The sequence below is a fragment of the Chiloscyllium plagiosum genome, unplaced genomic scaffold, assembly GCF_037043375.1.
Source record: "Chiloscyllium plagiosum isolate Xiang-an unplaced genomic scaffold, Cpla_swu_hap1 HiC_scaffold_33, whole genome shotgun sequence".
NCBI lineage: Eukaryota > Metazoa > Chordata > Chondrichthyes > Orectolobiformes > Hemiscylliidae > Chiloscyllium > Chiloscyllium plagiosum.
Genome location: NW_028270171.1, coordinates 287,860 through 309,826, shown reverse-complemented (window position 1 = coordinate 309,826; position 21,967 = coordinate 287,860). Strand labels below are relative to the sequence as shown.

General features: G+C 42.4%; 1 protein-coding gene across 2 annotated transcripts in view; it reads left to right on the top strand.

The window, feature by feature from the left end:
• Positions 1–7,274: 7,274 nt before the first annotated feature.
• The window catches only part of LOC122542418 (glycogen [starch] synthase, muscle-like), a 93,715-nt gene continuing 79,022 nt past the window's right edge, over positions 7,275–21,967 (top strand). The window contains exons 1-4 of one of the 2 annotated variants that reach the window (XM_043680104.2): positions 7,275–7,545; positions 7,635–7,816; positions 13,170–13,361; positions 18,186–18,374. In XM_043680104.2, the coding sequence (XP_043536039.1) occupies positions 7,434–7,545; positions 7,635–7,816; positions 13,170–13,361; positions 18,186–18,374 (675 nt within the window). In that variant the 5' untranslated portion in view covers positions 7,275–7,433. The remainder of the gene's footprint in view (positions 7,546–7,634; positions 7,817–13,169; positions 13,362–18,185; positions 18,375–21,967) is intronic. The other variant, XM_043680106.2, reaches the window with a different exon arrangement.

Below are 21,967 nucleotides of genomic sequence, written 5' to 3'. Positions count from 1 at the left end.
AACTTTAAACTGATATTCAATTCAGTGTAATGAAAGCAGAAGTTGTCTTTGTTCTTTCTGACAAAAGTACCTACCATTATCTTCTGACGAAATCCACCTTAGAAATATAAGTTATTTGTCCCATCTTTTCAACAGTCTTCCAAACATTGAATCTTATATGCATCAGCCTTTGTAACTAACTGCATTGATTTTGAGATGGTCCGCACAACTGTTAGGTACCATCTGGTTATGGCACCAATACTATGGGTGAGCTCCAGTCACTAACTCATTTCAATTATGTTGTCTTGCTGTCAAGAGATTGTCATCAATTTCTTTTTGAATCTGTGCTAACCTTAGAGGGTTATGCCTATAAGGATGTGGCTTGATCTGAACAGCATTTCCTATATCTACATCATGCATAATTGGTTTGGTAATTTGCAGCTTATTTCCACTTATCTCCCCATGTGATAGTAATGACTCTTTCAGGTTACTTTGATTCTCCTCTGGAAGGTAACGCATTAATTTATCCCAAGTTTTGACAATTTCCTCACTGTCCAATTTTAATTTGAGGAATGCCCAATTCAGAATTCTCTGAACTTGATTCTTCCTTTTGTGTTGTAATCAATAATACATTCTCCTCTTGCTTTCCTTTCCTGTCAAAAAAAATCTTTTGAGCATATTTACATGACAGATTTGTTTCTGTCTGGAGAGTCCTCATCAAGTAGTTCCTCATTTCAATTTCTTTTTGACTTGATAAGGTCCACTGCTCTTCAAGATTAACCTATCACTGGAAGTAACACTAATACCTTATCCCTGATAAAATTGCAAATTTTTTTGATTTCTTGTCTGCTTCCTGTTTCATTGTATACTGTGATACTTTTAAATGCTGTCTAACTAACACCCTAGCTCTAATTAATTGTTCCCTAAAGTTTGACACATATGTGGTCTCTGAATTTTAATTTGCCAATTTTTTTCTTAATCAATTTTAATGGTCCTCACTTCATGCCAAACTAATTCCAATGGACTGAATTTGGTTGATTCATTTGGTGCATCTTTGGCACAAAGGTACAAATGGAATTCCCTTATCCCAATCATTTGGATAGTCTTGACTATATGCCCTCAACTTTTTTTAGATATTCATTCATTGGATGAGTCCTTTTGCTGTGCCAATATTTACTGCCCATCCCTGATTGTCCAGAGAGCACTTTGCTGTGGGTCTGGAGTCGCATGTTGGCCAGATCAGGTAAAGATGACCGTTTCCTTCCCTGAAGGACATGGTCTGTAAATGTCTAATACCACCTTTCTAGTACTCCTTGTGGTTCTGGATGGTACACAGTAGATTTAAATTCTATTCCTAAGCTGTCCATAACTTGAATAATTTTTGATGTGAAGTTTGACCCTTGATCTGATTGTATCTCTGTCGATAGTCCATATCTAAAACTTGAGTAACTCTCTCCAATAGTTTTAGCTGTGCATGATATTGTGTAATGGAATGACCTCTGGAAATCTCATCAACACATCCATTATTGTTAACAAATACTGATTCCCACTTTTTGTTTGAGGTAGCGACCTACGCAATCAATCCAGACTCTTGTGAAAGGTTCCTCAAATGCAGGAATAGGTATTAAAGGTTCAGGTTTTATTACTGCCTGTGGTTTTCCAGGCAGTATGACACGTCTGACAAAATTCAACTACATCCTTGTGCAGACCAGGCCAGTATAAATGTTTTTGTCTTGGCTTGAGTTTTTCTCACTCTCTCTCAAATGATCTCCTAGTGGTAGTTCATGTGCCACTCACAACACTTCCTTTCTGTAACCCACTGGCAATATGACTTGATGAACTTCTGTCCAGGTCTTATCTACTTGAATGTAAGTTGGTCTCCACTTCTTCATTAAGACATTATTTTAAGATAACATTCAGGGGTACATTCTGATTCTTTTTGTCTGCCTTTTGATACGATTACTTAAGTTGTCATCTTTCTGCTGTAACTCAATTAATTTCTCTGAGCTAAAGATGTCTGCATTGTCATCTATCTGCTCCTGGCTTGTCTCAAGCATCTGATCAAACAGGGTCTCTGCTAATTCCGCTTCAACTTTCTTAAGTGTACTCTTTTTGATCTCTCCTGTTTCAACTGGTGGCTTTGTGACCTCATTACCATACAGTCAGGAAAAATCCCAGAATGTGTCCTGCGATAGTAAGGATGGCTTTCTTCACTACCTCATACACCCCAGCTACCACCTCTGATAGTGAAGTGAATACCTCATTAGCTCTACATGTTTTGTTCAGATCAACAAAACCCACATGGTCACTGGCCACCTCATTTGTTTAGCTACTTTTTCAAATGAGATGAAAAAGGCTTCCACATCCTTCTCGTCAAATTTAGGCAATAACTTGAATATATTTAAAAAGTTCTCACCAGGCCTTTGACTACTATGGGTTTGTTCATCTTCACTCTCTTCCTCACTAAGCTTGCCTTTGTCTTCATCCTGTAAAGCTGGCTTTCCTATCTAAATGTCAATTTCAATCTTTTTTTTTTACTCCCCTTCTTGTTTTTTCTCCCCAAGAATCCACTCCTCTAACACAGTGCACATTGCTAATATTAAGCATCAATCTGCATGATGCCCTGTGGAAATACACCAATCTTTGGTGTACAACACCTTCCAAACCTACAACTTCTTCTTTGAGAAGGACCAGGGCCACAGACGCATGGGAACACCACCACCTGCAGGTTTCCCTCAAGCCACTCCCCATGTTGATTTGCAAATTCAGCACTGTTGCTGGCTCATAATGCTAGCACTCCTTCCCTAACAGCATTGTGAGCATCCCTATTGTCATACGGACATCAGTGGTTCAAGAAAGCATCTCTCCACCAACTTTTCAAGGAAAACTAGGGACAGGTTTAAATACTGGCTGAACCAGTAACACCATGTCCTATGAGTGAATATAGAAAGATTTTTTTTTAAAGGAAACATCTTAATTAATTTATACAGTTCTGGATTACTCATTACTTCGGTTAAACCCTCGACATGCAACTCTTGTATCTATCATATTATTCCAGTTAAATAATAACCAAAAGAACAGCAGATGCTGTAAATCAGGGGCAGAGGTTGCTTGGGAACTCTGGACCTGGTGGCATTTGTGAAGAAAAATCAGGTGTCCGATAAGGTTCCCCATATTAGATTGTTCAGAAAGTAAAGAAGCATGGGATGCAGGGAAATTTGGCTGTCTGGATACAGAACTGGTTGGGCCATAAAAGACAGAGGGTGGTAGTAGATGGAAAATATTCAGCCTGGAGCCTGACCGGTGCTGTTCCGCAGGGATCGCTTCTGGGACCTCTGCTCTTTGTGATTTTTATAAATGTCTTGGATGAGGAAGTGGAAAGGTGGATTAGTAAATTTGCCAATGACCTGAAGGTTGATGGAGTTGTGGATAGTGTAGAAGGTTGTTGTAGGTTGCAACGAGATATTGACAAGGTGCAGAACAGGGCTGATAAGTGGTAGATGATGTTCAACCTGGAAAAGTGCGAAGTGATTAACTTTAGAAGATTAAATTTGAATGCAGAATATAGGGTTAAAGGCAGGATTCATGGTAGTGTGAAGGAACAGAGGGATGTTGGGGTCCATAGATCCCTCAAAGTTGCCACCCAAGTTGATAGGTTTGTTAAGAAGGCATGTGTGTGTTGGCTTTCGTTAGCAAGGGGATTGAGTTTAAGAACTGTGAAGTTATGCTGCAACTCTACAGAGCCCTGATTAGACCACACTTGGAATATTGTGTGTAGTTCTGGTTGCCTCATTATAGATAGGATGTGGAAGCTTTAGAGAGGGTGTGGAGGAGATTTACTAGGATGCTGCCTGAACTGGAGGGCATGTCTTATGAAGAAAGGTTGAGGAAGTTAGGGCTTTTCATATTGGCGTGAAGAAGGATGAGAGGTGACTTGATGGAGGTGTGCAAGATGATAAGAGCCATAGATAGTGGATAGTCAGACTTTTCCACATGACGGCAATGGGTTTCATAAGAGGGTATAATTTTAAGGTGATTGGAGGAAGATTTAGGGGAGAGTCATAGAGATGTACAGCATGAAAACAGACCCTTTGGTCCAACTCATCCATGCCAACCAGATATCCCAATCTAGTCCCACCTGCCAGCACCAGGCCTATATCCCTCCAAACCCTTCCCCATTCATATACCCATCCAAATGCCTTTTAAATGTTGTAATTGTACCAGCCTCCACCATTGCCTCTGGCAACTCATTCCATACATGTACCACGCTCTGTGGAAAAAGTTGCCCCTTAGGTCTCTTTTATATCTTTCCCCTCTCACCCTAAACCTATGCCCTCTAGTTCTGGACTCCCCCAACACAGGGAAACTATTTTGTCTATTTATCCTATCCATGCCCCTCATAATTTTGTAAACCTCTATAAGGTCACCCCTCAATCTCCAAGCTCCAGGGAAAACATCCTCAGCCTGTTCAGCCTCTCCCTATAGCTCAAATTCTCCAACCCTGGCAATATCCTTGTAAATCTTTTCTGAACCCTTTCAAGTTTCACAACATCTTTCTGATATTGCACGCAATATTCCAACAGTGGCCTAACTAATGTCCTGTACAGCCGCAACATGACCTCTCAACTCTTGTACTCAATACTCTGACCAATAAAGGAAAGCATACCAAATGCCGCCTTCACTATCCTATCTACTTGCGACTCCACTTTCAGGGAGCTATGAACCTGCACTCCAAGGTCTCTTTGTTAATCAACACATTCTAGGACCTTACCATTAAGTGTATAAGTCCTGCTAAGATTTGCTTTGCCAAAATGCAGCACCTCCCATTTATCTGAATTAAACTCCATCTGCCACTTGTCAGCCCCCAATTGGCCCATCTGGTCCAGATCCTGTTGTAATCTGAGGGAACATTCTTCGCTGTCCACTATACCTCTTATGCTCGCATCCAAATTATTTATGTAGATGACAAAAAGTAGCGGACTAGCACCGATCCTTGTGGCACTCCACTGGTCACAGGCCTCCAGTCTGAAAAACAACCCTCCACCACCACCCTCTGTCTTCTCCCTTTCAGCCAGTTCTGTATCCAAATGGCAAGTTCTCCCTGTATTCTGTGAGATCTAACCTTGCTAACCTGTCTCCCATGGGGAACCTTGTCGAATGCCTTATTGAAGTCCATATAGATCACATCTACTGCTCTGCCCTCATCAATCTTCTTTGTTACTTCAAAAAAAACTCAATCAAGTTTTTGAGACATGATTTCCCACGCACAAAACCATGTTAACTATCCTGAATCAGTCCTTGCCTTTCCAAATACATGTACATCCTGTCCCTCAGGACTCCCTCCAACAACTTGCCCACCACTGACATCAGGCTCACTGGTCTATAGTTCCCTGGCTTGTCCTTACTACCCTTCTTAAACAGTGGCACCATGTTTGCCAACCTCCAGTCTTCTGGCACCTCACCTATGACTATCGATGATACAAATATCTCAGCAATAGGCCCAATAATCACTTCCCTAGCTTCCCACAGAGTTCTAGGGTACACCTGATCAGGTCCTGGGGATTTATCCACTCTTATGCATTTCAAGCAATCCAGCACTCTGTAATATGGACGTTTTGCAAGGTGTCATCATCTATTTCCCTACATTCTATATCTTCCATATCCTTTTCCACAGTCAATACTGATGCAAAATACTCGTTTAGTGTCTTCTTCCCCCATTTTCTGTGGCTCCATACAAAGGCCGCCATGCTGATCTTTGAGGGGCCCTACTCTGTCTACTTACCCTTTTTGTCCTTAATGTATTTGTAAAAACCCTTTGGATTCTCCTTAATTCTAATTGCCAAAGCTATCTCATGTCCCCTTTTTGCCCTCCTGATTTCCCTCTTGGGTATACACCTACTGCCTTTATACTCTTCTAAGGATTCACTCGATCTATCCTGTCTATACCTTACATATGCTTCCTTCTTTTTCATAACCAAACTCTCAATTTCTTTAGTCATCCAGCATTCCCTATACCTACCAGCCTTTCCTTTTATCCTAACAGGAATACACTTTCTCTGGATTCTCGTTATCTCATTTCTGAAGGCTTCCTATTTTCCAGCCATCCCTTTACCTGCAAACATCTGACCCCAATCAGCTTTTGAAAGTTCTTGCCTAATACCATCAAAATTGTCCTTTCTCCAGTTTAGAACTTCACCTTTTTAGATCTGGTCTATCCTTTTCTATCATTATTTTAAATCTAATAGAGTTATGTCAGAGGTAGGTTCTTAGAGTGTGGTGAATGTGTGGAATGCACTGCTAGTGGTGGTGGTAGTCAGATACATTAGGGACATTTGTGACTCTTGAATATGTACTTGGATGATAGTAAAAGGAAGGGCATGTAGGTTAGTTTGATCTTAGAGAAGGATAAAAGGTTGTCACAACATTGAGGGCTGAAGGGCCTGTACTGTGCTGTACTGTTCTATGTTTTTAACCTTTCGGATCTAGTGACTGTACCCCTGGTTTGTTTCCTTAGATGCTGCTAGACCTGCTGAGCTTTTCCAGTGGCTTCTGTTTTCGTTCCAGTCATTTGGTTTGCCTCCACCACCACCTTTTTTTTTCTAATTATCTCGATGCCCCGTTTAACCGGATTATAGATCATCCTTTTGCTTGTTATTCAGCTGTTGACACTTTACTCGGATCTGCTAACACGCTTGGTCTCCTGCAGAGGCTTATTGTGCAACATTCCACTCGCATCATTCGTATGATCTTTTGGTCTCCCTGCCCATAAATCCCGTGCTCTGTTACTTCTGTTTCACTTCACTTGAGGAAAGAGCAGCGCTTCAAAAGCTTGTGATGTCAAATGACACTGTTGGACTATAACCTGCTGTCGTGTGGTTTCTGATTTTGACCACCCCAGTCTAACACAGGCTCCGCGACATCATGATGCATGAGGACACACTGGTCTCATTTCCCCTTTCCCCATTTCGAGTAATTTTGAGGGGGTTTGGGATAAAGGGAGGGAGGGAATATAGTTGGATTGAGGGAGGGTTTAGGGACTCTCGGGGGGATATTCTGAGGGGATTGAGGAGGGTATGATATGATGGGGGTGATAGATATTATGAGGGCAAAAGGTTGACGTGACAGTCACCTGTGGGGCGGGGCCTGTAGCAGTGAGCCCCGCCCCATAGTTTGTGATTGGTGCTCACCGCTGTCAGTCACAGTGATGAGCAGCCCCTCATTGTCAGGGGGAGGGGGGGGGGGGTCTCCGGGCCAAAGCACCCCCTGAGCCCGACCCCATCCCCATTCCCCCCACCCCCACCAGCCAGGGCTCCAGTATAACATTTGCCCGCGACTTAGTATCGCCCTGTGAAGGGGGCAACCCTTGGTGCTGCCATTGCTTAGCGCCGTCCGCGTCCACTCCCATCCCTTTGCTGTTCTGATGCATTTTGATTACTGCTCTCAGCGGGTCGAGCATGTCCGTGTTTGGCAACGTCTCCGACTCTCTCCGGCGGCCGGAGAGCTCCGGGCCCCCGCTCCGGGACGATGTGATTCTGGTCGAGGTGGCCTGGGAAGTAACCAACAAAGGTAAGGAGGAACGTGGGCCGAGTGTCCTCTGCCAGGGAGCTGTGTGCTGGGGTCAGTCTAACTGTTGCCAGCTCTATCTGTCTCTCTAGTTGGAGGCATCTACACGGTGATTCAAACCAAGGCAAAGGTCACCATTGACGAGTGGGGCGAGAATTACGTGATGATGGGACCATATTTTGAGCATAACGTGAGGACCCAGGTGGAGCTGGTTGAACCGCAGAATCCTGCCATCAAACGGACCATTGACTCCATGAACTCCAAAGGCTGTAAGGTACCAATGGGGAGAGGTCACACCCAGGAAAGTGGGTCCAGTTTCTCCAATTCAACTAAAACCTGAGGACACATGCTCGCCTCTCTTAGCTCATTCCGTCTTTTTGTAAAGGAGCTAAAACGAAACACGTTATTATTACAAATACAACTTTTATTGAAACAAAAAAAATTCCTGGAAAAGCTCAGCAGGCCTAGCAGCATCTGTGCAGAGAAGGTTCTGATAATGGAATAGTGTGGGTTGGATGAGCTTAAGTTTGGTTTCACAGGTCAGCGTGACATCAAGGGCCTGTGCTGTGCTGTAATGTTCTAAGGGCCATTCAACCTGAAACATTAATTCTGATTTCTCTCCACTTGCTGAGCTTTTCCAGCAATTTCAGTTTTTGTTTCTGATTTACAGCATCCGCAGTTCTTTTGATTTTTACAGCTTTTATAGAGCGCCTTCAATGTGTGCAACATTTCTGTGGTGCTTCACAAGAATTTTTTTTTTTAAGAAATCCACATCAAGATAAATCGCAATGATCTGCAGGAGATCTGAACTTGTAAATCTCGTGATAGTTTACACGAACTGTATCATAATCTCTTTTGGTCTGCTGACTACCGCCCTTATTGAACAGAGTGGGTCATCATTAATTCTCCAGGGAAGTGGTACTGGTCCTTGGAAGTTCCAAGGATTTTTAGTCAGATTATGGGCAGTGTCTTCACATTTTCATAGAGCCTCCTCTATTGTCCCCATTACTCAGACATACAGCACTGGTTGCAACTTTCCTGACAATAGTTAAAAATTACACAACACCAGGTTATAGTCCAACAGATTTAATTGGAAGCACACTTCATCAGGTGATTGCCAAGCTTCTCCAGTTTTTTGTTCTTGGCGTGCATGTACGTGGTGTAGTTTTGTCGCCTTGTCTGTTTGGCGATGTCACGTAATTGTTCCTGACAGTTTTTGTCAGCAAATACAATTATGATGTTTTCTGTAAAATTATACTTCACCCTTCCTCTAACTACTGATCCTAGTTGGAATTTATAAGACCATCAAGCTGTATTGTCTGACTCTGTTCAACTTTTACACTGAATGCTTTATTTTTATATTTTATCCTTTCATGCTTTTTAAAATATATTTTTCTGACTCTATGACTCTGTGTTCCAGTACGTAAAAATATTCAATTATCCACACTTTTTTTATTTGTTCATGGGGTTTGGGTATTGCTTTGGGCCAGCATTTATTTTCCATCCCTAATTGCCCCTTGAGAAGGTGGTGTAGAGCTGCTTTCTTGAACTGCTGCAGTCCATTTGGAGTAGGAAGACCTATTATGAAGAAGGTTCCAGTGACACTGAAGGAATGGTGATGTATTTCCAAGTCAGGATGGTGGATGTCATGCAGGGCAACTTGCAGGTGACAGTGTTCTCCTGTCTCTGCAACTCCTGTCCTTCTAGATGGAAGTAGTCATGGGTTTGGGAGGTGCTATCTAAGGAGTCTTGGTGAATTTCTGCGGTTCTGTAGATGGTACACACTGCCGCTGCTGTGTCAATGGGTTGTCCATTTTTAAAAGTTGTTGGAGCTGCACCCATCCAGGCAAGTGAGGAGAATTTCACCATACTCTTGTGCCTTGTAAATGGTGGGCAAGCTATGGAGAGTTGGGAGGTAAGTTACTTGCTGCAGCATTCCTAGCCTACCTAGGATTTGATAATGGGTGATTCAGTGATGGTGATGCCATTGAATATCAAGGGCAGTGGTTAGAATCTTTCATTGGAGGTGATAATTGTTTGGCACAACTGTGGCATGAAGGTTACTTGTGAATTATTAGCTCAAGTCTGAATCCTGCCATGGTCTGGTTGTGTATGGCTGTGGTTGGCTTCAGTATCTGAGGAATTGTGAATGATGCCGAATCCTGTGCAATTATCAGTGAACATCCTCACTTGGTCAAATGCAGCCTTGATGTTTAGGGCTATCATTCTCACCTCACTTTTGGAGTTCAGCTCTTTTTTCCATGTTTTAATTGAGGGTGTGATCAGGTCAGGAGCTGAGCGATCATGGCAGACCCCCAAGCTGAGCAACAGTGAGCAGGATTTTCCTTTACAAGTGTTCCATCTTAGCACTGTTGATGACACCTTTCATCATTTTCCTGATGATTGAGCGAATGTAGAGAGATGGAATGGTAGTTGATTGGATTGGATTTATCCTGCTTTTTGTGGGCAAGGCTGACCTAGGCAGTTTTCCACATGGTCAGGTAGGTGCCTGTGTTGTCACTGTACTCGAGCTATTTGGCTAGGGGTACAGCAAGTTCTGGAGTACATGTCTTCAGCGCTGTTGCAAGAATGTTGTCAGGACCCATAGCCTTTGCAGGTACCAAATCCTTCAGCTGTTTTATGGTATCACATGGAGTGAATTAAATGGCTGAAGACTGGCATCTGTGATGCCTGGAACCTCTGGTGGAGGCACTTTGTAAATTGGAATATAAGGTTGAAAAGTCTTGTAATTATGCTAAATAGTTTTTACAAGCATTGATTATACTACACTTAAGTCCTATGTTTAGTCTTAGACTTAATTAGAATGTAATTTTAAAAATGTGGTGTATGGCGTGAATTCCCAGGACTAGGTCAGAGTTGGATTGTACAGCTGGTGAATAGTAGATGGTGGAGGAAAGGTTTGATTTTCACATCCAGGGCTTTGGGAGCCAGGGGAAATTACTGAGAATAAGGGTGTTCGGTGAGGGAGATACGATGTGGGAGGCAGTTTCAAATTCTGGTGTCAAATTTTCAGAGGCTGTTTTGTACACTAAGGTCAATGGCAGTTAGAACATGGATCTGGATTTCAGCTGAAGTTTAGAGTAGAAGTCAGAAATGTTAAGATATATGGTGGAGATTGACTGACTGACTGTCCTGGTGTGGGTAGAATGTGAGAGTTAAGTCCGAAGTCGAATAGTACCCAACATTTCACTCTGTGCTGTTCAGCCTGTGAGTGGTCCGTGATGCCGATTGAGTTGGAATCAAGATACTACAGCATTGAATCTGTTACGTAGGTGATTATTCTGTTCATCCTTTTGATAGGAGACGTAATAGATCATTAGAGATAGGAGCAGAATTAGACCATTCAGTCCATCGAGTCTACTCTGCCATTCGATCATGGCTAATATGTTTCTCAATCCCTGTAACCCTAGATCCCCTTACCAATCAAGAACCTCTCTATCTCTGTCTTAAAGACACTCAATGACTTAGCCTCCACAGATTCACCAGTCTCTGGCTGAAGAAATTCCTCAGTTCTAAAAGATCATGTCTTCACTATGAGGTTGTGTCCTTGGGTTCTGGTCTTTCATACTAGTGGAAACATAACTGAAACCATAGTGTTGTCATGAAATTCAGGCCAGTTACATTAGTTTAAAACCATCAGGCTCTGCAACCAAGTGAGGAAGAGTTTATTTGAAGAAGTTGCCAAAGGTGGCAAAGATACCATGACATTAGTGACCTAGCTACCTTTACCATCAATGTAATCGTCTATGTTTTGTGTATTGGCTGGCTGAAAGAAGGCAGAGGGTGGTGGTTGATGGGAAATGTTCATCCTGGAGTTCAGTTACTAGTGGTGTACCACAAGGGTCGGTGTTGGGTTCACTGCTGTTCGTCATTTTTATAGACGACCTGGATGAGGGCATAGAAGGGTGGGTTAGTAAATTTGCGGGTGACACTAAGGTCGATGGAGTCGTGGATAGTGACGAAGGATGTAGGTTACAGAGAGACAGAGATAAGCTGCAGAACTGGGCTGAGAGGTGGCAAATGGAGTTTAATGTGGACAAGTGTGAAGTGATTCACTTTGGTCGGAGTAACTGGAATGCAAAGTACTGGGCTAATGGTAAGACTCTTGGTAGTGTAGATGAGCAGAGAGATCTCGGTGTCCAGGTACACAGATCCTTATGCTACAGCTGTGCAAAACTCTGGTGAGGCTGCACTTGGAGTATTGTGTACAGTTCTGGTCACTGCATTATAAAAAAGATGTGGAAGCTTTGGAAGGGGTGCAGAGGAGATTTACTAGGATGTTGCCTGGTATGGAGGGAAGGTCTCACGAGGAAAGGCTGAGGGACTTGAGGCCGTTTTTGTTAGAGAAGAAGGTTGAGAGGTGACTTAATAGAGACATATAAGATAATCAGAGGGTTAGATAGGGTGGACAGGGAGAGCCTTTTTCCAAGTATGGTGACGGCAAGCACGAGGGGCATAGCTTTAAATTGAGGGGTGATAGATATAGGACAGATGTCAGAGGTAGTTTCTTTACTCAGAAAGTAGTAAGGGTATGGAATGCTTTGCCTGCAACGGTAGTAGATTTGCCAACTTTAAGTACATTTAAGTAGTCATTGGACAAGCATATGGACATACATGGAATAGTGTAGGTTAGATGGGCTTCAGATTGGTATGACAGGTCGGCACAACATCGAGAGCCGAAGGGCCTGTACTGTGCTGTAATGTTCTATGTTCTTGTAGATGGATATTGTCACCTTGGTGCCAAGGTATCTGCTCCAGGCAGTGTGTATTTCTTACAGAAGAATGATGGACCAAACAAATTAATCTGGCACATAGCACCTTGCACTTACCATTAAATAAATTTGAAAGTTATGGTCTAGGAGAGTTTACATCCTTTCAATGTCCCAAAGTGCTGTGCAGGCAACAATTAGTTTTGAAGAGTTGCTACTTTTCATTCGGCAAGTCTAACAAACCATTGAGAGCTAAATGATCAGGTACTCTGTTTTACTGATTGAAGAATAAATAGTGACCTGGCCATTTGGAGAACAGTTATTTGGAAAAGGTCCTATTGGATCTTTACCCACCACCTGAGAGCAAATAGGACCTCCATTTATCTTCGCATCTTTGATAGGGCAGCATTATCTCCAAATACTGTACAGTAATGTCAGACTGATTTGTAGGTTTAAATCCTGAAATTAAATTTACAGCATTTACGCTTGGACAATGCTCGTGTGCTCAATCATTAAAACTTATCTCCCTTAAGGAGGATACAAGATCATGTGGGCGGCACAGTGGTTAGCACTGCTGCCTCACAGCGTCAGAGACCCGGGTTCAATTCTCGCCTCAGGCGACTGACTGTGTGGAGTTTGCACATTCTCCCCGTGTCTGTGTGGGTTTCCTCCGGGTGCTCCGGTTTCCTCCCACAGTCCAAAGATGTGCAGGTCAGGTGAATTGGCCATGTTAAATTGCCCGTAGTGTTGGGTGAAGGGGTAAATGTAAGGGAATGGGTCTGGGTGGGTTGCGCTTCAGCGGGTCGGTGTGGACTTTCTATAAAAAAAAGTATAGAATCTTCAGGCAACAATGCAATATTTAAACGATCTGTTCTATTCACCTCTCTGTTTGTACAGGTGTACTTTGGGCGATGGTTGATTGAAGGGAATCCTTGTGTTATTCTGTTTGATGTTGGAGCTACAGCTTGGAGCTTGGACCGTTGGAAAGCTGAATTGTGGGATTGTTGCTCTATTGGGATTCCCTGGTATGATCGAGAAGCAAATGATGCTGTTCTCTTTGGTTTTCTGATCACTTGGTTCCTGGGAGAGGTCAGTGAAATCCATGTCTATTATTTGATGGTTAAAATGATACAATGGTTACAGTATAGAAGGAGGCATGCCAGTATGTGCCAATTAGTTGCAGTCCCTGTCTTTTCCCAAAACCTAGAGAATCCTTCATCCCTTCAGATGCTTATCCAATTCCTTTCAAACACGCAATTGATTCTACCTCCACAATCTGTGTATTTCACATCGTCTCCACTTGCTGTTTAAAGATAAAGTTCTTCCTCCTGTCTGTGTTTGTTCTTTTGCCAGTCATGGAATATGTGTTGGATAGTCCTTGCAGGACTTGATGCAGATGCTTGTACCTTAAACAAGTGATATGATACCAATTACAATACCGGGGTTATGATGAAAAAAAACGTAAGGCTTGAGAGCAGAGGCAGACCATTCAGCCAATCGAGTCTGCTCTGCTTTTCAGTAAGATCATCAACTTTATTAGTAGTAGCTGGGAAGAGGTGGGATATGCATTAAAGCCAAAGTTGGGGAATGGTGGTGGTTTGGTCTTGCGTAAAGGAGTGATAGGACCGATGAAGGTGCAGTGGCTCAGTGGTTGGCACTGCTGCCTTCCAGCCTCAGGTGACTGTCTGCATGGGTTTCCTCCGGGTGCTCCAGCTTCCTCCCACAATCCAAAGGTGTGCAGGTTAGGTGCATTGCCATGCTAAATTGCCCATAGTGTTCAGGGATGTGTGGGTTAGGTGCATTAGTCAGTGGTAAATCTAGAATAATAGGGTAGGGGAATGGGTCTGGGTGGGTTATTCTTTGGAGGGTCAATGTGGACTTGTTGGGCTGAAGGGCCCGTTTTCACATTGTAGGAATTCTGATTCTATGAAGGCAGAGTGCAGACAGAGAGAAAGAGAGATGTTAGGCAACAGAAGTGATGAATTATGATATGCCAGGGAAGAAGAAAAGCTGATAATAGGGACCGTAAGTAGGTAAGAGTGGGTTGGCTGTGATGACAAGGCCTGAGGTATTGGGTGGATAAGGGACACGGGAGAAGGTGCTCAGACCCTAATATTATTGAACTCGATGTTTTGTCCTGAAGATTGCAGGATCCCAAAATGGAAAATGGGATGCTGTTCTTCCAACTTGCACTGAACTTCATTGGAACATTGCAAGAAGCCTGAAGCGCACACGTTGGCGAGGGAACTGGAAGCTAGGGATCATTTTTGTGTACAGAAGTAGGTGTTCCTCAAAATGGTTGCCTAGGCTGTGTTTCACTTTCCAAATATAGAGGAGACCACATTTGCAAGCAATAGACTACATAGCTTTACTGCTTCATCTGGAAGGTGTGGCTGGGGCCTCACTCCTATACACTCTCCCCTGTGATCCCCTCACCACCAGAACCCTCTGTACCTGGTGCATATACCACCTTTTCCTAGCAGCTACTAATTCTGATGCAGGGTCTCTGCACTTAAAATGTTAAGGTTTTTTTTCTCTCCACAGATGTTGTCATACCTGCTGAGTTTCTCCAGCAACTTCAGTTTTTGTTATTAATCCAGAAACTCAACTAATGTTCTGGGGAGCCAGGTTTCAATCCTACCATATCAGATGGCGGACAATTTGAATTCAATAAAAATATCTAGAATTAAGAATATACTGTCACTTGTCGGGAAAAGCTACCTGGTTCACTAATGTTCTACAGAGAAGGAAATCTACCATCTTCAGTTGCTCTGGCCAGCATGTGATTCCAGACCCACAGAATGTGGTTGACTCTGAACTGCCCTTTGAAATAGCCTAGTAAGCCACTTAGTTTTATCATGAAGTGAAATTGGACAGACCACCTGGCAACGACCTAGGGATCAGAAATGAACATAGTAAACGCAGCCTGCAACTCAAACCCTGCAAAGTCGTCCTTAATAATATTGGTGCCAAAATTGGGAGAGATGTCTCTAGACCTGTCAAGCAACAGCCTGACAAAGTCATGCTTATGGAACTGTACCTTTCAAGAAAATATCCCAGAAAGACCATCACCATCCCTGGATATATCCTGTCCCCTTGGCAGGGCAGACCAGCAGAGATTAGATCAGATCAGATCACTTAGTGTGGAAACAGGCCCTTCGGCCCAACAAGTCCACACCGACCCGCCGAAGCGCAACCCAGCCAGATCCACTCCCCGACATTTACCTTCACCTAACACTACAGGCAATTTAGCATGGCCAATTCACCTACCCTGCACATTTTTGGATTGTGGGAGGAAACCGGAGCACCTGGAGGAAACCCACGCAGACACTGGGAGAATGTGCAAACTCCACACAGGGAGTCACTGGGAATTGAACCCGGGTCTCTGGCGCTGTGAGGCAGCAGTGCTAACCACTGTGCCACCGTGCCGCCCTGATATGGCAGAGGTAGCATCACAGTGTATGTTGTTGGGAGGGAGACCTCAACATTGACTCCCATGAAGTCTGCTTGCATCAGGTTAAACATAGACAAGGAAACCTCCTGCTGATTACCAATAATGTCTTCCCTCAGCTGCTGAATCAGTGCTCCTCCATGTTGAACAATACTTAGAGGAAGCTGTGAGGGTGGCAAAGGTGTAAAGTATACTTTGGGTGGGGAGTTTCAGTGTCCACCATCGAGAATGGCTTGGCAGCAGCACTATTGATTGAACTGGTTGGGTCCTAAAGGACATGGCTGCTAGACTGGGTCTGTGGCAGGTGGTGAGAGAACCAGCAAGAGGGAAAAACATACTTGACTTCATCCTCACCAATCTGCCAGTTACAAATGCATCTGTCCATGATAGTATCAGTAAGAGTGACCATCACACGGTTCTTGTGGAGATAAAGTCCTGCCTTCACATTGAGAATACCCTCCATCATGTGTGGCAATATCACTGTGCTAAATGGAACAGACTTTGGACACATTTAGCAACTCAAGACTGGGCATTCATAAGATGCTGTGGACTGTTCACCGCAGCAGCATACTTCAATAGAATCTGCAACTTCATGGCCTTGCGTGTCCCCCGCTCAACTATTACCATCAAGCCCCAGGGGATCAACCCTGGTTCAATGGAAAGTGCAGGAGGGCATGCCAGGGATGAGATGCCACCTCAGTCAAAATGTGTGGTGCTGGATAAGCACAGCCAGTGAGACAGCATCTGAGGTGCTGTGCTATTCTAGCATCACACTTGACTCTGATCTCCAGCATCTGTACTCCTTACTTTCTCCATGAAATGTCACCTGGTGAAGCTACCAAACAGGACTACCAAACAGCAGTGACAAAGCTAAGCAACCCCACAACCAACGAAACAGATTTAATCTCTGCTTTCCTCTTACATGTGACAATGCTATATCTTGGAGAGCTGTATTTTGTACTTTATTTTAATGAAGACAGGTTGAGATAGCAGTCTGCTCAAAGCCAGTGAACAGCTTGTGTGGTCTTAGGTTTTTTTTTGAAGTTGGAACAATACAAGCAGCTGGATTGGATGAGGTCAAGCTCCCATAGAACCGGGGCTTTTAGCTTTCCGTAGTTACTGGGGTATTGAAGCTGGATTTGGAAGATCTTATTCCTCTTTCCTGTTACAGCCAAAATCTGGAGGTCTCCTTCTGCTCGAATTGCATGTGAGACAATCTATTTTACTTGATTTGTCTTCGCAAAAGGGTTAATTTATGGGGTGTTACCATATTGGAACAGTTAATGACTAGTAGTTTGTGTTATTTTGTTAAGCATTTAGATAGTGTTACAATTAAGACCGTTCTTTCTTTTGTTTTTGTTTTAACTGTAGTGTAAAAAATGAAGTGTCTTTTCCTTAAAGTCAAGTAGTTTGACCAATTGGATTATATATGGAACACAACACCTCACACTTATCGTTAAAATAAGAAAATGTTAGCATCTAGGCTATCTTCTTAATATATTTTGAGGGGTTTTGATCTGGGTCTGTAACACAAATCCAGGTGTGGTTAATGGTGGACAGTTAATCACTGGTAGAGGAGGCTCCAATATCCCCATCCTCCATGATGGAAGGGCCCACTTCATCAGTGCAAAAGATAAGACAGTAAGACTTGCAGCAATCTCAGCCAGAAGTGCCGAGTGAATGATCCATCTTAGCCTCTTCCAAAGGTTCCCCAGCCTCTCAGATATTAGGAATGGGCAATAAATGCTGCCTTGGCCAGTGTGCCCTCATCCCGTGAATGAATGAAAAAAACCCACTTAGGATGCATTTGGTATTGAGAGATATGGAATAAAGAGGTAAACTGTGTTAAGCTACAGATCAATCATATTTGGAATGAATGGAGGTATTGAATAATTCACTCTAGTTCCTAAGCTGGTATAAACTGGTGAACGTTGGCGGGTTTACTCAGACAGTGGCAAAGAGAGAGAGCCAGCAGGATCAGCTTAGGGAATTCCTGATGGTGGTGAACCCGGGAAAATAAACCGTTTAAAACTCAAACAACAAGAAGGTTAGAAAAATAATTGATGTAATGGGCTATTAGAAATTGGAATAAATGATTTATACTGCAAAGCAACCTCTGTATTTCAGAGAAATGAATTAAAAATTGCATTAAATATTAAAGGGCTTCAGGGAAAGAACAGCAAATGTGTCAAGTAGTAGATTATATACTAAGCTCATTGTGATCTATAGTCAGCTCATGTATCTCTGGTCTTTGATTCTATTTACCCAATCTGTTCTATGTATGTTTTGTAAATAACTCTGAGACATGCGTGAATGACCACATTCCAAACAGGAGTGAATTATTTCCTTTAACCTCCCAAGTGCTGATATTGGGAAGAGCACATATTGCATAAGACTTGATGAGATTTAATGTTTAGAAAAAGTTTCTTTGCCTGATTAAATCTGGTTTCTTTCCTGTTTAGTTTGTCTCTCAGTGTGAGGGGAACTGTCCATTTATCATCACTCACTTCCATGAATGGCTGTCTGGCGTTGGTTTGATTATGTGCAGATTCCGTAAGATCCCTGTAGCCACAATCTTTACGACACATGCCACATTACTGGGACGTTATCTCTGTGCTGGAAATGTCGACTTCTACAACAACCTTGCCTATGTGCGTAATAACCTTCCTAGTTTATTCAGTTAGAGAGAACCCCAGATTTTGCAGGTACAATTTTAAAAAAAGGAAAAGAATTTCAGACTACAATGAGAGTCGTGTATAATCGACAGCTATGAGACAAGTGGGCACATTGTTTTAGATTTAGTAACCAATCAATAGTGCTAGATTAGTTCTTGTTTGAAATAGATATTTGTTAGTGAAAAAATTTGAAGGATGTAATGCACCTTAGAGATATGAAGCTAAAGTACATTCAGCAATGATTTAAGTGAATGCTAGACAAGGTGGAAGGGCCGACTGGCCCATTCCTGTTCCTTTGCTCCTAAGGTGCATAGACATTTATCTAATGGTGATCATAATGTGATTGATTTCAATGTTGAACTTAACAGGAAGATGTGTGGGCATAGTTGACTGTAGATTAAAGTGAAGGTGACATTAATGGTCTGAGACTGCCTGTAGTGAACTGAACTGTCAATGGATGTGATGGCAGAAACTGTGTGGGAAACTTTAAAAATATTTAATATAGTACAGAAACAGTTTAAACCCTTAAGAAACAAGAATTCTACTTGATTAAAAAAAACCTGCAATAGATGCCTAAAGAGATAAGAAAGAACAAACAGGTGAGTAGAACAGTCAAAATACAAAAAGAAATGCTGGCAAGTTGTAAAGATACAAAAAACAACAGTGACCAAGAGTCCCAGATGTTTTTGTCAGAAGTATGAAACAGGAATACGGCAAGAAACTTGAGTATCAAAATTAACAAAGAAACCTTCCAAAACAAGACAAAGAGGTCATTGAAGGATATTGTAGATCCTACAAGAATTGATAATGCTGACATTATTATGATAATATGGAAATAGCTGACATGTTTTAAGATCATTTTAAATCAAATTTAAGCAAAGGATGAGTTGAATTTATTGAAAATATCAGGGTCAGATATTCACCAATACTATCATTTGTATAGTAACAGGTATGAGGAAAATTATGATATCCAACTGTGATAATTCCTTCAGGATGAGATTTTTTTAAAAAACCAAAATAAAGTTAAGACATTACTCATGACTAAGCACTTAAAAATTCTTTTGATTTAGTGACAATACCCTTGGACTGGAAAAATGCACTTTATTTTGAAAGATTGGGACAATACCAGAAAATTATGGACCAGTTAGCTTAACATCTGTTGTCACGTTGCTTACAGACTTGTGTAAGAATAAGCTGACTGGACACAGCTTAAACTTTCAGCTGGTTGCAGAGAAACAGCATGAATTTATAAAGATATGTCGTGCCTGATGAATCAAATTGATTTTGTTGAAGAGGTGACTAAAGTAGTGTACAGGCAGTTGTCTTTCTGTTGTTATTTATTTGCATGTCCAGAGGTATTCAATATCATCCTTCAAAATACACAGTTAGCTAAAAGGCGAAGCCTGTAGAATTGAAAGGCTATTATTGCTCAGTATAGGAAATTGGCTGAGCATCAAAAGACAGAGCAAGGATAATGGGCATTCTCATTAGAGAATGTAAGTGATGGGCCCTCAACTAATAGTTATAATTAATGTTTTAGATTATATACATTTGGAGTCACCTATTCAATTATCTAATTTCTCCAATCACCCAGCATTCCCTACACCTATGAGAATTGCCATTCACACTAATAGGAACATACTGTCTCTGAACTCTCATTACCTCATTCTTAAAGGCTTTCCACATCCCAACTTCCCTTTACCTGCAAATAGCTTCCCCAATCAACTTTTGAAAGTTTCTGTCTCATGCCGTCAAAATTAGCCTTACTCTAATTTTGAACCTTAATTTGCTAATGCTATTCAGGAGGGTTTAAATTAATTCAGTAGGGGAATGGGAACCTAAAATTGTAGTTCCAGGGGCTTGAGAGTAGTAAGGTCAGAAATATGGTTTCAAGATGCCAAGAGTTCACCAGCAAGCAGGAAGGTCGGTTGAAGTGTGTGTTCTTCAATGCCAGGAGCATCCAGAGTAAGGTGGGTGAACTGCCAGCATGGGTTAGTACCTGGGACTTCGACATTGTGATCATTTCAGAGTCATGGGTCGAGCAGGGACAGGAATGGTTGCTGCAGGTTCTGGGGTTTAGATGTTTCAGTAAGAACAGAGAAGATGGCAAAAGAGGGGAAGGTGTGGCATTGTTCATCAAGGACACTATTACAATGGCAGAAAGGACGCTTAAGGAGTCGCCTACTGAAGTAGTATGCGCTGAGGTTAGAAACAGGAAAGGAGAGGTAACCCTTTTGGGAGTTTTCTATAGGCCTCCAAGTAGTTCCAGAAATGTAGAGGAAAGGATTGCAAAGATAATTCTGGACAGGAGCGAGAGTGACAGGGTAGTTGTTATGGGGGTCTTTAATTTTCCAAATATTGACTGGAAATACTATAATTCAAGTACTTTAGATGGGTCAGTTTTTGTTCAATATGTGCAGGATGATAGACAGGCCAACAAGGGCAAGGCCACCTTGGATGGTACTGGGTAATGAACCTGGCCAGGTGTTAGATTTGGAGGTAGGTGAGCACTTTGGTGATAGTGACCACAATTCGGGTATGTTTACTATAACGATGGAAAGGGATAGGTATATAATGCAGGGCAAGAGTTAATTGCTGGGAGAAAGGCAATTATGCTGTGATGAGGCAAGATTTAGGATGCATAAGATGGGAAGGAAACTGCAGGGGATGGGCACAATTAAAATGTGGAGCTTATTCAGGGAACAGTTACTGCATGTCCTCGATAAGTATGTACCTGTCAGCCAGAAGGAAGTGGTCAAGTGAGGGAATTGTGGTTTACTAAAGAAGTTAAATCTCTTGTCAAGAGGAAGAAGAAGACTTGTGTTAGGATGAGACGTGAAGGCTCAGTTAGAGCACTTGAGTTACAGGTTAGCCAGGGAAGACCTAAAGAGAGCTAAGAAGAGCCAGGAGGGGACATGAGAAGCCGTTGGCAGGTAGGATCAAGGAAAATCCTAAAGCTTTCTATAGGTATATCAGAAATAAAAGAATGACTATAGAAAGATTAGGGCCAATCAAGAATAGTAGTGGGAAGTTGTGCTTGGAGTCAGAAGTGATAGGAGAAGCACTAAATGAATATTTTTCATCAGTATTCACGCTGGAAAAAGACAATGTTGTCGAGAAGAATACTGAGATACAGGCTATGAGGCTAGATGGGATTGAGATTCACAAGGAGAAGGTGTTAGCAATTCCTGGAAAATGTGAAAATGGATAGTCCCCTGGGCCGGATGGGATTTATCCTAGGATTTTCTGGGAAGCCAGGGAGAAGATTGCAGAGCCTTTGGCTTTGATCTTTATGTTGTCATTGTCTACAGGAATAATGCCAGAAGACTGGAGGATAGCAACTGTTGTTCCCTTGTTCAAGAAGGTAAAAACAATGACTGCAGATGCTGGAAAACCAGACTCTAGATTAGAGTGGTGCTGGAAAAGCACAGGAGTTCAGGCAGCATCCGAGGGGCAGTAAAATCGACGTTTCGGGCAAAAGCCCTTTATCAGGAATACAGGCAGAGTACCCTTCAGGCTGTCTGCCTGTATCCCAGATGAAGGGCTTTTGCCCGAAACATCGGTTTTCC